This window comes from Canis lupus, chromosome 5 (genome assembly GCF_011100685.1).
Source record: "Canis lupus familiaris isolate Mischka breed German Shepherd chromosome 5, alternate assembly UU_Cfam_GSD_1.0, whole genome shotgun sequence".
Taxonomy (NCBI): domain Eukaryota; kingdom Metazoa; phylum Chordata; class Mammalia; order Carnivora; family Canidae; genus Canis; species Canis lupus.
This window is the reverse complement of record NC_049226.1, coordinates 41,118,255-41,134,337: the sequence shown is the minus strand read 5'-3', so window position 1 is coordinate 41,134,337 and position 16,083 is coordinate 41,118,255. Positions and strand designations below refer to the sequence as shown.

The 16,083-nt window shown below is 50.3% G+C and overlaps 1 protein-coding gene across 6 annotated transcripts in view; it reads left to right on the top strand.

Moving 5' to 3' along the window:
* EPN2 (epsin 2) overlaps nucleotides 1–16,083 on the top strand; it is an 84,087-nt gene that overhangs the window by 36,637 nt on the left and 31,367 nt on the right. For 4 of the 6 annotated variants that reach the window (XM_038537066.1, XM_038537063.1, XM_038537061.1 and 1 more), the window contains 2 exons: nucleotides 168–932; nucleotides 2,823–2,993. In XM_038537066.1, the coding sequence (XP_038392994.1) occupies nucleotides 338–932; nucleotides 2,823–2,993 (766 nt within the window). In that variant the 5' untranslated portion in view covers nucleotides 168–337. The remainder of the gene's footprint in view (nucleotides 1–167; nucleotides 933–2,822; nucleotides 2,994–16,083) is intronic. The other 2 variants (XM_038537065.1, XM_038537064.1) reach the window with 1 other exon arrangement.

The window sequence follows — 16,083 nt, the reverse complement described above, 5'->3', positions numbered from 1 at the left end:
TCTTTCCTCCTTGAGAGGCTGGAGTGTGTGTACTCACCCTCCCCCCGCAACCCCACCAGACCTTGGTACCTGCCTTTTTTTTTACAAAAAAGACTGAGCCAGAATCTGTTGTCTTGAAGGAGCTCATGCTACAGGGAGTGTGTTTCTTTTATTCTTTCTTTCTCTAGGTCATGGCTTCTGGCTTCTCGGACCTGAGGCTCCAGCGGAGGAAATGACCGTCCGAGATCTTGTTCCATACCTGTTACAGAGACTGAACCTTCACAGGGCACGAACTTCCCTGGCATAGGAAAGTCTCTCTCTTTGAAGGGCTTTTACCTTTGTCACAAAGACCATAAAAATGGCGACTTCCTCTATCAGACGGCAAATGAAAAACATTGTGAACAATTATTCAGAGGCTGAAATAAAAGTGCGAGAAGCCACGTCCAATGATCCGTGGGGCCCGTCCAGCTCTCTGATGACGGAGATCGCTGACCTGACCTACAACGTGGTGGCTTTCTCAGAGATCATGAGCATGGTGTGGAAGCGGCTCAACGACCACGGCAAGAACTGGCGGCATGTGTACAAGGCGCTGACGCTGCTGGACTACCTCATCAAGACAGGCTCCGAGCGGGTGGCCCAGCAGTGTCGGGAGAACATCTTTGCCATCCAGACCCTGAAGGACTTCCAGTACATTGACCGTGACGGCAAGGACCAGGGCATCAATGTACGCGAGAAGTCAAAGCAGCTGGTAGCCCTCCTCAAGGATGAGGAGCGGCTGAAGGCCGAGAGGGCCCAGGCTCTCAAAACCAAAGAGCGCATGGCCCAGGTGGCCACCGGCATGAGCAGCAACCAGATCACCTTCGGCCGAGGCTCCAGCCAGCCCAACCTCTCCACCAGCTACTCAGAGCAGGAATATGGCAAGGCCGGGGGGTCGCCGGCCTCCTACCATGGCTGTGAGTAGGGGAAGTGCTCCCCACCCCTTGCCAGAGTATTGTCGGTTACAGGCCCAGAAGTACTGGGCGACAGGCAGGGTGGGTGCCCTTGGGCTAAGCCAGAGCTCGCATCTTTCCTCTGTTCTCAGCTTTTGGCAGCCCAGACAACAATGCCAGTGATCTGCACCCAGTTACAGTTATGGGACTGGGGGTTGTTTGGTCCCTTGGCTGCTCTGGCTCAGAGATCTCAAGACCCTCTGCCACTCTGTGGTCTGATTCAGTACATCTGGGCAGGGCCAGCCATCCTGGAGTGGGTCTGCTCTGCCCCTCTTCCTGCTCAGAGAAGGTTTGGAGCCAAGCAATTGGCCTGTTGCACAAACTGTGGGGAGTTGATGGTGTTTGGTAGGTGGAGGAAATGAACGCTCCTTTTTGATAATTTTGTTTCTTTAATCTCCTATTAAATGTCCCAGTGACTGGGCTGTGGGTCTCCTGACTGGCTCAGTGTTATTCTCCTTCAGCAATCACAGGGCAGTGAGAAAGGATGTTTCTGTCTCAGTGAGAGAGGGAGAAGGCAGAGACCTCTGCAGGTGGTAGCATGAGCGGGGCCTCTTCTTTCAACATGTGGACGACAGCTCCTAGTGATTTGCTTGCATGGCTGGGTCTGCACTGGGTGGGGCTACTCTCTTTTTCTCATTTGTGCATGTGGGCAGGGACACACACAGCGGAAGCTGGGTCTTAGCCCCACATTCGGACGAGATTTCAGGGAAGGGAAGTGGAGTTCGGGGCCTGATGCCAGCTGGTCTCTGTGAGCCATGTTGGCGTCCTGGCCATTCACTAAAAGCGGGCCCGGGAACCGGTGCCTCTCAGCTTTCCCAGTGCAGTGTCAAGATAGGTCGCCCTGGGTGCCTGTTGGGGTGGGGGAGGTGCAAATTGTATCTTCTGGCTGTAAAAACAAAAGTGCAGGCCCCCATACACTCTTTCTTTTTGGAATCAGTAACGCTGTGTCAGCAGAACAGAACATTTTTTTCTTTTTAAAGGAAGTTGTCGCCCAGCAAACTCCTGTTGATCCTTATTTATTAGTCAGTGGCTCTGTTACTAGGCCACCTCCTGATGTTTCCTGCTCGCAGGCTTCAGTTTGACGTCGTACTGCCACCAGCAGCATTTTGAGAAATGTGTCGATTGGGAGATTTGCATACCCAAGTCAGACTGTCTCTAGGAATTCCAAATTATTATCAGGCTTGGACAAGTTAGCATTTTTCTTGACCCTGTTTCTAGTTAGTTGTTTCCCTCTTAGTTTGAACTGTTTAAGGGAAGGTTGCAATCTTCACGAAACTACCTGAAACAAAATGTGACCTGCATCTCCTTCTGGGTCAGGTTGCACCAAAAATTGAAGATTGCCCTGTGACAAGCGAAGTTGTTTATCTCATGCCGCCTCTCCATCCCCAGAAAAGGCCCGTTGTGGGTCGAGTTGGTCTCACACTGCCACGGCTGTCTCTTTGGGAAGCGGCTGTCTGTGCTGTTCAGTCACGGGAAGCAGCTCTGCGCTCCATGTGCCTTTTACCATCATTTTTCTCAAGAAGCCAGAGGATACAAAGCAAGGGCTGAAACAGCATCCCATTCATCGGTAGCTTGTGGGATGGTGCAGGTGCAGGAGCCTGGGGGTCTGGATCGGGCCCCAGTCACAGGTCCTCTGGGCCTTCTGCTGGGCTGGCTGCTGCTGCCACAGTCCCAGCTCTGACGTTTCTGGTTCCCTCAGACCTTGAGCTTGGGCTACATGTTCAGGGTCGGAATTGGTCAACACTGCCTCTGAGCGTGTCGGGCTTCGGTCTCGGCCCGCAGTCTGCCACTCCCACTCCCTCTAATGGCGTGTCTCTCTCTGTGTGTATGTGTGTGTGTGTCCCTGCCTGACAGCACCCGAGGCCTCGCTGTGTCCCCAGCACCGTGCAGGGGCTCCGCTGGGTCAGAGCGAGGAGCTGCAGCCGCTGAGCCAGCGCCACCCCTTCCTGCCGCACCTGGGGCTGGCCTCCCGCCCAAATGGTGACTGGTCCCAGCCCTGCCTCACTTGTGACCGCGCAGCCCGAGGTGGGACGGCGGTTTGCTTTTCTCCTTCCTAGAAATGCTGGGCAGCTTGCTGGGGGTGTGCTTGTTGCGGCAGTACAGCCAACTCTCTCCCTGTCTCCTCCTGGGCCTCTCGGTGGACCCGAGAGGTGGACCCCCCAGCCTCCTGCGGACCCAGGGTCCCTTTCTTCCTTTCTACCCAGGAGCTCCCCTCCAACCATCATATGTCATTTGTTAGAAGTTCTTCTGCCTTATGGGTAAGGTATGGGTAAGGTGATTGTCCATGCTTTCCCTATGTCCCCATGCCCTGAAAAATTGGAGGGTGTGGTGGGGTCCGCTACTTGGCTTGAAGAGCCAGAAAGGTACAGTTTAAATCTGATAATGCCAGGCAGAGCCGAGGGCCTCGGGGGACAATCGTTGGAAGCCTTCGTCCTTGATGCAGTGATGATATGTGCCTTGACGAGAACAAAATGGGACTGTTCTTGCTTATCAATTAACTGCCGTCCTTCCAGAAATCCCCATTACCGTGGTAAACAGAGAGTTAGCTGTACTGTCAATTCTAGGTCACACTGTTTGAAAGATACCTAATTCAATGGGCAACTAAAAGTGGGGCTTCTCTTTTGACTAATTAATAATGTATCCTGGTCAGAGTCTACAACTGTTGCAGGTTAAACTGGAAACAGATTTTTTTCCCCTGTGGCCTACAAGAAAATGTTCTTAGTCTGATCTAACCCCCAAATGGGGCTCCCTCTATAGAGGTGGGGGAACTGTCTGTTCTCTTCTGCTCTTACTAAAAGGGGCACCAGCTAGGAGCCTTTGTGTGACTTCCCTGACAAGGTGGTCAGCCTTTATTCAGCCCTGGAAACAGTTACTGTTCATTCATGCCTCATTAATATTACAGCTTGTTTGACTTGGGTATTTGTGTGATCACTATATTTAGCTCTGGGATATTTTCCTTTGTGCTCCTGTCTTCCCCTAACAATTTATACTGGATTTTGTGAGGAGGGCCAGCTTTTGCACTGCAAAGAATGCAAAAGGCCGAAAGCATGTTTTGAAGGATCATCTAGAGGCCCTTGAGTCACATGCTGTTTCTTCCACCAGATCTTTGGGGGCTGTTCTGGGCAGGTTTCCCTTGTCCCCCAGGACTCTCAGATCCCCCTTTGTTTTTCCCAGCTTCCATTCAGTAACTGGGAGGGTCAGTTTTGAATCTTGTGTTCACCTGGCTCTTCTGGTGGCAAATTGGCTTTCCTGGGACATTTGCATATTAACCTGCCTGAGCTGAACTGCTTTCCCTCCCACCCTGGCCAGAACACACCCTGTGCCACCAGGCCAGTCTTGGTCCTGTCTGGTTCTTTCCACTTGGGTGCCTCCCTTGCACTCATACATCTGGCAAGTTGCTCCAGGTATACAGCTCTCAGGGATTTCTCTTCTTCAGCTCTGGTAGGAATTAAGGAGCAAAACAAGTAGGTCTTTTCTGACAATTTCTCCTGTCCCAGAAGAATTTTGGGACAAAATATTAACACGGTGTCACATTTCATCCTTGCACTGTTTAGCATGTGCATCGCTCTCCATAACTCATACCCTGCCCATCCTGGAGGCAGTGGGGGGCAGGGGGCAGGACCCTGGCCTGTGATGGCTTTTTGGTCTTCCTTGGCACCTAAAAGATGTTCAGCGTAAGGTAAGTGCATGATATACTATTGTCAGCTGATTTAGTTTGGACATACCGGCCCAGGATGCAGCAGTGGAGGAGTCACACTGACACCGGCTGTTTAGGGACTGGTCTTGTGAAATGCAGGCCTGGGGCAGGGGAGATGCAGGAGCACACTTAGGACCCCAGGCCCTGTGGGGGTGGCCTCGTGGGTGCGGGGGAGGGGAGGCAGACTGCCTAGAGGCTTCATGGCCTAGCAGGCACTGTGGGTAGGCTCCTTATGCCTGGGCTGCTGCTCTGACCCACAGTAATCATGTTGATGTTTGAGGGCACCTTCTTTTCATATACCATGTCCATTGATCCTCCCTGCACCTCCTCCCGCCCTTTCACCTCCCACGTGCATCTGTAGATCTGACCTTGGAAACCTCTCAAATTCTGTCTTTCATCTCTAGTTCCATGGCCTCAATTCAGTGTCCGCTTTCTGGTTGGTTTCTTGCTGTTAGCCTCCCCCATTCGTGTCCACCTTCCACTTTGACAAATGATACGCTGACTCTGGGTCTTGGAGAACTCTTCTAAATTGCAGGGATCTCCTAGTGTCCAGTCCGGAGCCTTTGACATGGGAGACAACTCCCCTGACGGCCCTGGGCTGCCTTGTTAGCTTAGCTGTACTGGTGTGTGCCTGGAGGATGGCTCCCAGGCCCTCTCTGTGAAGCCTGCCCTGGTTGCACTCTGGCACCCGTGTTCCCTTGTTCACTCAGCCAGGGTGTATAGAGCTCATGTTGTGTGCCAAAGCACAGAGCCATCTGCCCCTGCTCACAGGAAGAGACAGGCATGATCTGCATGTTACAGCATGAGTGCTCTGGAAAAGAGACAAAAACCAAACGACCCAGCCCAGCATGAGGAGTAGGGAGGGTGGTCTATGGTGTGAAGGAGGGTATCAGGATAAGCCTTATTGAGAAAGTGATGTTGGAGCAAGGGTCATAGGGGAATGAGGAGTATGCTGTGTGAAGGTTTACAAGAGCATTCAAGGCAGAGGGTGGGAGCAGCAGTACAAAGTCCCTGAGGTGGAGGGTGTTTAGGTGCATTTGCAGACCAGGAGGGCAGCTGGTGTGGCTAAAGCTGAGAAAAGCAGAATGGCAGATGAGGTCAGGGCAGGGGAAAGGTGGAAGGCAGCTTCTTAAACTGTCTCTGGCAGGGAGCAGTTGTTTCCATTTTTGATGGTCTCAAACTGATACTTTTGTATCAGTGTTTAGACTTGTTAGCAATGTCAGATTGCTCTAAAGGTTTCTAACTGCTTTCCTCACTGTGCTTTTTCCTCTGGCTCTGTACTGGGTGGGGAAGCCACTACTCCTATCCAGGGCAGAGGAAGGGGGATGGCACGAGGTGGACCTGACGGGGCTGTGGAGGTCTGGGGATATCATTAAGGGGAGCCAGCAAGCTTGCTGCAGGACTGGACAGGGGTGAGGGAGGAGGTAAGGACTGCCCACTAAGCAACTGGGAGATGGGTGGTTGTGAGTGGAGTAGTTTGGTGCAGAGGTGGGGTTATGTTCTGGATATGTCAGGATGTCTGCTAGACACGCAGGTGGAGGGATGGAGAAGGTCTGAGAAGTCTAGGACTTGGAGAATTCTGGGCTGGAGAGGCCTTCAGCTCTTTGGCCTTATTCACCTGGCATTCATGTTTCCTTAACATTTTTGTAATCCCTGGTGCCCCGGCTGCCCTTCCCACCCAAGGCTGGGCCCTGGGCTTGCCTCTGTTGGCTGCTGACATTTTGACATTAGCTGGTGCTCAGGATTGCTATGTGCATGGAAAGCTAAGGCCTTTCAGGGTGAGAGGTTGGGGTTTACCAGCGATCACACAGATAGGGCAGCTCTCCAGAGTGGAGCAGGATGTGAGCCCCCTGCCTGTTACCCAGGCCATCATCCTGCCCTCAACTCTGTCCACCCTCTTACATTCTACAGGGCTGGTCATGACATCCAGCAGGCTGTGGAGAGATTGCAGGTCTTGGGGTTGTGGGAACCCACCTCAAAGTGGCACAGGGGGTTGCGAAAATCCACCTATGAGTCCAGGTGGAGACCTGAATATGAGATTGCCACTGTCCTCTGACATGCACGCTCCAAAGTCGGGAATGGATCTCCCATGCCCCTCATCTCTCTCCTGGGTTGGCCTCCCTGGATGGAGGCTGGTGAGGGAAGGAAGGAGCACCCAGTCCGTCAGCCTCCAGAGCCAGAGCCACGCTTGCCTTGCTGCAGCATGAGCATATCCTGTGTTGTTTGGTGCCTTGGATTTCTGGGTGGGAGGCCAACTGCCAGTATTCCTGTTCTTAGAAAAAGAAAAGAAAAAGGAACCAGGAAGACAGAGAATAGAAATGCTCTTTGCCCTCTGATTTCCTCAGATAAATCAGAACCAACCTGAAATCCCAGCACCAAAGTGGGCAGTGGTGCACTTTGTGTAAGCACTGCTGCCACCTGCGGCCAGGCATGGTGCTGTCCTGGCGGATCCGCTGTCTTGGTGACACCCTTGGCCCTTTGGTTGATGGGGAGCAGCCACCTGTGGTGTAGCTCAGCTCTGCTCCCAGGAGAGTGTCAGTGCTTCCTCAGACCAGCCCTTTTGGGCTGGGAGCTCCTCACACAGGGCTGCACCCCCTCACACTGTGGACAGTGATTCACCAAATGATTACTAGAGATTACAGGCATTTTGTTTATTTGCCCTCCTTCACTCCAAAAAGGATTGGAGTTGGCTTACAAAACGTAAGCAATACCAGAGGATTAAATATATACAAGGAATTGGGGCAAAAGGAAAATAAAGGTGAGAAAATAAGCTAAGGCCAGAGTCCCATATGAGTGCCAGAGATGGATCCAGACTTTGCTTTGACTTTCTCAGCCACCAGCACCAAAGAATAATTCTTCTTGAGTTGCTGAGCAAGAGTCTAAGATCCAGATGAGATCCAGGAAGGCCAGGCACTCCCTGTCCGGGGGAGTGGGCCGCAGGGCCTGAGAGCAGCTTGCAAGCCTTCAAGGGGAGCCCCGGGTCTTGATTGTATCCCCACAGCAGGGCTGCCTGAGCCAGCCCTGAGCCCCACTCTGCTGGCCTGGCATGAGTCCAGGGGAGCTCATGGTTTCTCAGGGAGGCGGGGGTGGGGTGGGGTGGGATTGTGGGGGGACGGTATAGCTTACTCCCTCTGCAGGTGCTCAGCCATTCTTAAGCCCATTAGGGAGGGTCTGAAAGCTGCCATGTGCACTGTTGAACATGTGTGTTTGAGAAGGCCTTCCCAGAACTCTCCAGGGAAGCTGGTTCTCCACAGCAGGGGATTTCGGGAGTAAGCCGGAGTCACCGTGGCCCCAGCCCTGCCAGGCAGTCTATGGGAGTGGAGCTGGAGCATGTAAACACATGTACACGCACAAGAGGACATCTTAATATGGATTAGGCGTCGGAGAAAGGGAATGCTACATAGGTCTTTTTTGGAGAACTTGAGGATGTGGGAATATATAAGAACAATATATTACTGTTAAAAAAAAAAAAAAAAGAATCAAACACAGCCAGCATGTCCATCGGAAGCCTTCCTGAGGTGTGGCCTTGTGGGGAGCCTGGGTCAACTGAGGCCTCCTGAGAGTGTGGGAGGTGCAGGGCTAAGTGACACTGCCCAGGAATGGAGTGGGGGGGGACACTCCCAGGGCTGGGAGGTGGTTGGTGGCTGACAGCCAGGTAATTCCCCAGTTTCAGGAAAGGCCAGGGACAGCTGCCTGGTGAAGAAGGTTCCCAGCCCTCAGGGACCTTTCACCTGGTGGCAGATTGTTCTTCAAGTGAGATGGAGATGGAGTAGGACTCTGATGGGAGATGGGATTCATTTGACTTCTTTTTTTGCCTCAGGGGACCCCTGCATTGCAGACAGGCAGCCAGGCTGGCAGCCCCAGGCAGAGGCGGGTGCCAGGCTATCAGCATTAGCTTACTCTGGAGTTAATCTCTTCAAGTGAAGATAGAATCACAGAGGAAGCTGCTCAGTAATGCCAGTAGTCCCACGGAGGCGGCAGTGTTACTGACACCTCTGTATGAGCATCAGACACTAAAGATGCTTATTCTCACCACAAGGGCTGAGTCCTGAGTGGGGTCTGAAGGGCCAGGTGAGGCTGCCACTCAGCTTGCAGTTGCTAGTGGTAGCCAGAAGGCATACTCCTCATCCCTCTTCTGTCTTCCCCTGTGACTGGTCCATCTACTGCTCCCAGTTGCCTGTGGAGGCAGGGGAGGCACATTCTTAAGGACATGGAGATGAACTTACCCAAATCCACTCTGTCAGAAGTAATAAAGCTGGAATTTGAACCCAGATTTTCCAGAGCTCTTGTATGCCTACTTTCCAACCAAAAAAGTGGTATTTAAATTGTTCTACAAAATAGATGAATATACAATGTACACCTATTGCAATTTTAAGATTGTATGGCCCATCTCATGGAAAGCTTTTTTCTTTTATGGTTTTTAAAACCAGGGAAACCTATTTAAAGTGTTATGTAATGGGGAGCCAGATTTTTTGTAAAGATTTTATTTATTTATTCATGAGAAACAGAGAGACAGAGAGGTAGAGACAGAGACAGAGGCAGAGGGAGGAGCAGGCTCCATCCAGGGAGCCTGATGTAGGACTTGATCCTAGGTCTCCAGGATCATGCCCTGGGCCGAAGGCAGCACTAAACTGCTGAGCTTCCCAGGCTCCCTGGGAGCCAGATTTTAAGGAGCTCCTGTGATTGTCCAAGAGTATAAGATGGAAACAGTTATCCAAATTGCTGATTGGGAATTAGTAGTGAAGAGTCAATGTTGACTTATGCCATAGAAAGTTGAATTATGAATATGATATTTGTATCTGTCCATTTGTCATTAGAGCAACCTTTGTAGTATAGGTAAACAGAATGTTGTTTTTAAGCTCTCAGTGGAGTATGAAACAGGGAAAAGAAGGTTTAAGTCAGAATGGACGACATTCACATAGCTGTGACAGTGTCTGAGGTCATGGCTGCCCAGTGACTAGTTTCAAATATTCAACTTCAAGGGGGAATTTAAAAATTATCTAAATAAAAATAAGAAGGAAGGTCTCAGATAGGTTTATTTTCCCATATAAAGAGAAATCTAACTTGTAATCTCTATAGATCATGTTGCTCTCTTTTGTCTTCACAGTATTTTTTACTATCCAAAATTATCATTCACTTTATTTTCTGCATCCCTGCACATTCTAGATCACACTCCCAAGAGCGGGAGCCTTGTCTGTGCTCAGTGCACACAGGGCCTGACCCAGGAGACATGTTCAGTAAACGTTTACTGAATGAACAGTACTTACTAACGGTACTTACTAAACACTAAATAAACCCTAACAACACCTTCTCCTATATTCTCTTCCTCCCTCCCTCCCTCCCTCTCTCTTTCTCTCTCTCTTCTTTTCTTTTCTTTTCTTTTCTTTTCTTTTCTTTTCTTTTCTTTTCTTTTCTTTTCTTTCTTTTCTTTCTTCTTTTAAGTGGGCTTTTCCAGAAATAAACACTTTACCTATTTGTGCAGTTTCTTGATGCTTTGAGTTCAGCAACAGTATAATTCATAGACACCAATTTTTGTTCAGTAATAAAATGCTATTCCTCATTTTGCCAGCTGCCTCTTCTCTTTTCCCAGAGCCACTTGCCCTTGAGCTGCCTGCCTAGGAGCTTTGAAATGTCCCAAAATGTCCCAAAGCCCAAACCACACACCTGACCAGTGAAGTCAGAGCCCCTGAGATGGGCCCAGGCTTCACAGTGGGCAGAAGTTTCTGGTGATTGTGGTGTGTGCCTGCGGTAGGCACTGCTTTTCCAGCGGTCTATTCTGTGTCAGCTTTCGTTGAGCAAAGGCATTCTGTTCCTCCCCTCTCTCCAACTGTTGGGCAGTAGCAGTGCCCTTTCAGAAAGTTGCAGTCAGCAGGCAATACTTTCAGCAGCTTGAAATTGATGTTGTCAATTGAATTAGTCTCCTCCTGCTGACTGCCAGCAGAAAGCTTAGTCCAGCTGTGGGGAATAACCAGTGTCCTTCTGACCAGCTCACTCGGTGGCCCGCTTCTCCACTGCTAACTGATAAGCACGGTGTGGACGTGAAAAGAAACCTCTGGGTTTTGCATTAGAAAAGTACTATGTCCATTCATGTTAGTGTACCAAGTGCAAAAAGAAGACACATATTCTATAATCTTACCATGCAATGACAACTGCCCTTCACATGTGGGTGTATTTCCTTTTGGACTTTTTTCTACCCCCCCTTTTTTTTTTTTTTACAGGATTGCATACTCATTAATGCAACTCCGCATCCCTGCTTTTTGTCTCATAACACTGTAACAGAAGCATTGTCTCTCTTCCTCCACCACTCTGTAAACATTGTAACAGCTGCACCCAGCATTCCACTGGGTGGAGCTTCCTAGTTCATCCTGGCCTGGTGCTGGACCAGCATTTTCTCCTCTTTTTTTTTTTTTTTTAAAGTTACTTTTTTTAAATTTATTTATTTATGATAGTCACCACAGAGAGAGAGAGGCAGAGACACAGGCAGAGGGAGAAGCAGGCTCCATGCACCGGGAACCCGACGTGGGACTCGATCCCGGGTCTCCAGGATCGCGCCCTGGGCCAAAGGCAGGCGCTAAACCGCTGTGCCACCCAGGGATCCCTAGCATTTTCTTCTCTTGCTCACACCAAACAGCTCATCCAATTTCAATGCCAGGGTCCTGGTACCTGAACTGTGAGCATGGGAGGTTTAGAGTTCTGGTTGTGTGGTTTTGCTATGGCCATCTTTCTGTGAGCAAAGCTTGGTAATCTGGAAAGGAATTGAAGGCCAGATCAAGACGGACATCTCTCTCTTTTTTTTATTTTTTTTTTTAATTTATGATAGTCACAGAGAGAGAGAGAGAGACAGAGAGAGACAGAGAGAGGCAGAGACACAGGCAGAGGGAGAAGCAGGCTCCATGCACCGGGAGCCCGACGTGGGATTCGATCCTGGGTCTCCAGGATCACGCCCTGGGCCAAAGGCAGGCGCCAAACCACTGCGCCACCCAGAGATCCCCAAGACGGACATCTCAAAGGGCAGCTATATGACAGATGTGGATCATAGGTCTGAATAGTGTTCCATGAAAACAACAAATATAATATTTTGTATAATGTAGATAATAGAACAAGATACAAGTGTCATTTATAACTACATGATATTTGCAAAGCACATCTTTCAAAACATTAAGTTTTCTCACTTGCTCATGTCATAAATCTGTGTGGGCAGAGGCAGCACTGAGTAGCCAGGGTCTCATAGTAGCTGCCAAGGTCTTGCCCTTGGTGGGCTTCCAGTTTAGGAAAGGCAGAGACATCGACAGTGCACCAGGTGTGGTGGCGGGGGAAGGGGGAGGTGGAGGAAGGGTGGCAGGTGATTCAGAGCTTCTGGCCATCTAGCTGTTCTAACTCTGCACATAGTGTGACAGGAACAAGCTAGCCAAGGGCCTGGGCAATTGCCCCAAGTCATAGAGATCCCTGTATGGTGGTGACAGCAGAGGTTGCCCTTTAGCTGACTCCTTACTTGGGATTCCCGCGAGAAATAATACAGTGATGCAGTCTGATCTTTGCACCTATCTTTCTGTGTGCACATTCTGTGTCGCTACACAGCCTTAGTTTTACATGTTAAGCCTCAGGTAGATGACTTAACTTTGGCAAGGTTCCATCTTTTAATTGGTAAACTAGGGATAAGGGTACTCCTGGAGTATTGTGTAAATTCCATGTGCCACATTCCAGTGTGTGCAGGCTGTGCACATACTGCTTTGCACAAAGGAAATGCTCCACAAATGGACGACCATTTATTATCATCGTTAATGATTAGAGATGTTTTCAGATTCTCACCAGTGTAAATAATGTGGTGGTAAATTTTGTGCCACCCCTGGTATCATTTGCAGTGCCCCCAGCTGTGGATGACGGGGCTCAGTTGATAGCCATGGAACCCAAGATGAGTACTATAATTTTTTTTAAGATCATCACTATTTTTTTAAAATTTATGTATTTTAGAGAGTATGCACACGCCTACATGTGAAGGGAGGGGCAGAGAGGATCTCAAGCAGGCTCCCTCCTGAGCGCAGAGCCGGACATTGGGGTCCATCTCACAATCCTGAGATCACAACCTGATCTGAAATCAAGAGTCGGACGCTTAACCAACTGTGCCACCCACGCACCCCAGATCATCACTAATTTCATAGATGGAAGTTACTATCCAAGTACTCCTATTAAAAGAGAGGAATTCCATCTTTGTTGATGTTCACACCTGCTTACAAGTTTGGGTGCCAGTGTTCATTCATGTCCACTGGGACTAGATGGGCTTCTGAGCCCTCCCCCCACACACAGTGCTCTTCCTGGAAAAGAAGGGGACGACGGGGGACCCCTGGGAAAACAGTAATGAGGAAGGGTTGCTTCATGCGGTGGACAAACCCTCACTACTCCCCCACCTCACAAGCTGGTGATCTGCTAACGGAGAGCATTTAACCTGTAGCCCAAGGAGAACAGCACAAACTTGCTCTTTTATTTCAGACAGGATGGGCTTTGAATCATGCAGACAAATAAAAGAGCTACCTTTTGTCTCTGTTCCACCCTTCCCCATCTTAGTCTCCAGCCCAGCCTGGGCCTGGGAGGAACGTGGCCATTGTTCTGGGTCTGCCTCCTTCCTCCCTGGATTTCTGCTTCCTCCTCTGAACTGAGGTTGGCAGCACCACCATCTCAGTGTGGTGGTAAGGGGTATATGAAGTGCACCCGTGCAGGTTACAGCCATTGATAATTGTTATTGGAAACTAAACTTGAAAATGAGCCAACAGGTGTTTGAACTCTTGCTCTGTGCCTGTAACGAACCCGACGTGGCCTCTGCCTATGTTGAGCCTTGTCAGGCCAGGGAGATAGCGGACTGCAAACAGGTCAGCAGTATAGAATGCCCGAGTATTGATTCCAGAGGGGCAGATGAAGCCCACAGGGTGCCCTGCTCTAGGTGGCAGGAATTGAGCCAGCAAGAACCCCTGCCTTGTGGAGCATCCTAATGGCTCGATCTGGGAAGATGTGCTTGAGAAGGTGAGATTGGAGTGGACACTTTGGATGAGGAATTTCTCTTTCCCATTCCAGGAACAGCAGGAGGGGGACAGGCAGGAAGGAGCTAGAGGATTCTAGGAACTGAGCGGAGGCTGGCAAGCTGGGGTGCCTGGGAAGAGGATGGATTCGTGAGCAGCCTTGGAGAGTAGAGTCAGTCCTGGAGCTGGGGGTTGGCGGTTCCTTTCCTTGTGTCAAAGATGCCCATGTCAGAGTGTGCAGGGAGGTAGGGGGAAGACCCTGAGATTGTACTCAGAGAGGCTTTGACCAGGCAGCTTAGAATAGCAGAAACAGATCGTCTTACCCACCTAGAGGCCAAAGGTCCGAGATCAAAGTGTCGCCAGGCCCACACTCCCTTTGAAACCTGTATGGGAGAATTCTTACTTGCCTTCTCCTCGCTTCTGTTGGTGGCTGGCCATCCTTGGAGTTCCTTGGCCTAGCAGGTGCAGCAATCCAGTCCCTAACTCCCACCGCATCATATGGGCCTCCGCTCTTGTGTCAGTACCTGTGGCTCTTCTCCTGGTAAGGGCACCAGCCATATTGGGTTTAGGGCCCACCCTGCTTCTGTATGACCTCATCTTAGTTAATTACCTCTGCAGTGACCCTATTTCCAAATAAGGTCATGTTCTGAGGTACCAGTGGTTAGGACTTCACTGGGATTCTTGAGGGACCCAGCTCTGCCCAGAGCGCCCTGGGAGAAGGTGGCAGTCTGAGTGCTGAGTCTGCACCTTGCGGCCACATCCTACACCAAGCTCAGCTTTGGTTGTGAGGTGTCGGCCAGGCTAGGCAAGGCCACAGATACTCTCCTGTGGCATCAGGCTGGATGGTCTGGGAGCCTTTTCAAGTATAATAGAATCTCAGTTATAGGTGTCCTGAATCCAGCTGCTGCTCACATCCTGCAAAGCTCCCATCCTGGCCCATGCTCCCTCTCTTGCTCCCTGGGACCAGATTGTATCACTGCTCTGGTTAGACCCACACCCGCCAAAGCCCCTCCACAGGCTCCGAGAGCCACCATGGCTCTTCATCATGGCACTTTGGGCACCCTTGGCCTTTACCAGCCTCATATCCTCTGCCCTTAACCCCAAGTGAACCTCCCCCCTACTTTCTGCCTGGCCTCCTTCCCCGACCCAGGCCTTTGCTCCAGTAGCTCAGAACAGCCTGCCCTGACCTCTGAACACAGAGAGCAAGCACTCCCCTGCTTTGGGACTCTCCCTCCCCCTGCTTGCTTTATTCTCGTATTTTCTCTCCTTACCAGTACACAAGCTCCAAGAGAACAGGGCATGGTGTATGTTGAGTGTTAGGACTTCAAGTCTCAGAGTACCTTTGATTCCTTTGGCCCTAAGACTTGGCTTTTGAATTCTGCTATCCGTGAACAAGTCATTAGGCCTCTCTGGGCCCTAGTTTACCTCCTCTGTGAAAAGGGTGATAATAAAGAACTAGTCCTTAAGAGTCAGACTTTGTCTCTCACTGGCTGAGTGACCTTGGGCAAATCATTTCACCTCTGAGCCCTTGGTCTGTAAGTTAGGCTGAGGGTTCATTGAGCCACTGATGAGAGTTGTAAAAGTATCCTATGCCAGGTGCTGGTCTCAAGTGCTTTTCAAAGATTAGCTCATTGAACTCTCACCAACCCTAGGAGGCAGATACTCTGTCTGCATTTTGCAAATGAGAAAACTGAAGCTCGGAGGATTGCCTGCCTAGGCCAAGGTCACGTGTTGAGAAGTGGCAGTCCAGATTCTAGTGCAGGCATTCAGCCCCACTCTCCACGCTGGACTCTGTCTCCTGTGGAAAAAGCTCAGCCCAGGACAGGCCGCAGCAAGGAAACGCAGCACACACATGGCGGGGACAGACGTGCTTCCCCATGGGTGTATGTCAGAAAAGTGCGCCCACGCAGATCCACACGGAGTAGGCAGTAAACGTTTTTCTGCATAGAATCACAAGAAAATGTCAACAGCTGTTTCCTTTGGGGAGAGGAATAGGGGCAGGATGAGAGGTGTGGCTCCCACTTCCTTTTAGGCTGAAGTGTTTAAAAATAAGTTACGGGCATCATCACGTTCTGCCTGTAAATAGTATGTGTCTCTTCCTGAAGGGTGAGTGACAATGCCTTTAGCACGCCTAGCAAAACCCACAGTACTAATATCATCCAATACCCAGTCCGTAGTCAAGTCTTGTCAGTTGTCCCCAAAGTGTTGCAGCTGATGTGTCTAAACTGAGACCACCCGAGGACCACATGTTGCTCTGACCATCCTGTCCCTTTGGTCTGTCTATAGTAGATTATCTTTTTCTCATGACCTTAATATACTAAGAGACTGGGCCAGTTGTCCCATAGAGTGTCTCTTGGTCTGGGTTTGTCCACTGCATTGTGTGGTGTTTGGCTCAGTCCTCACCCTA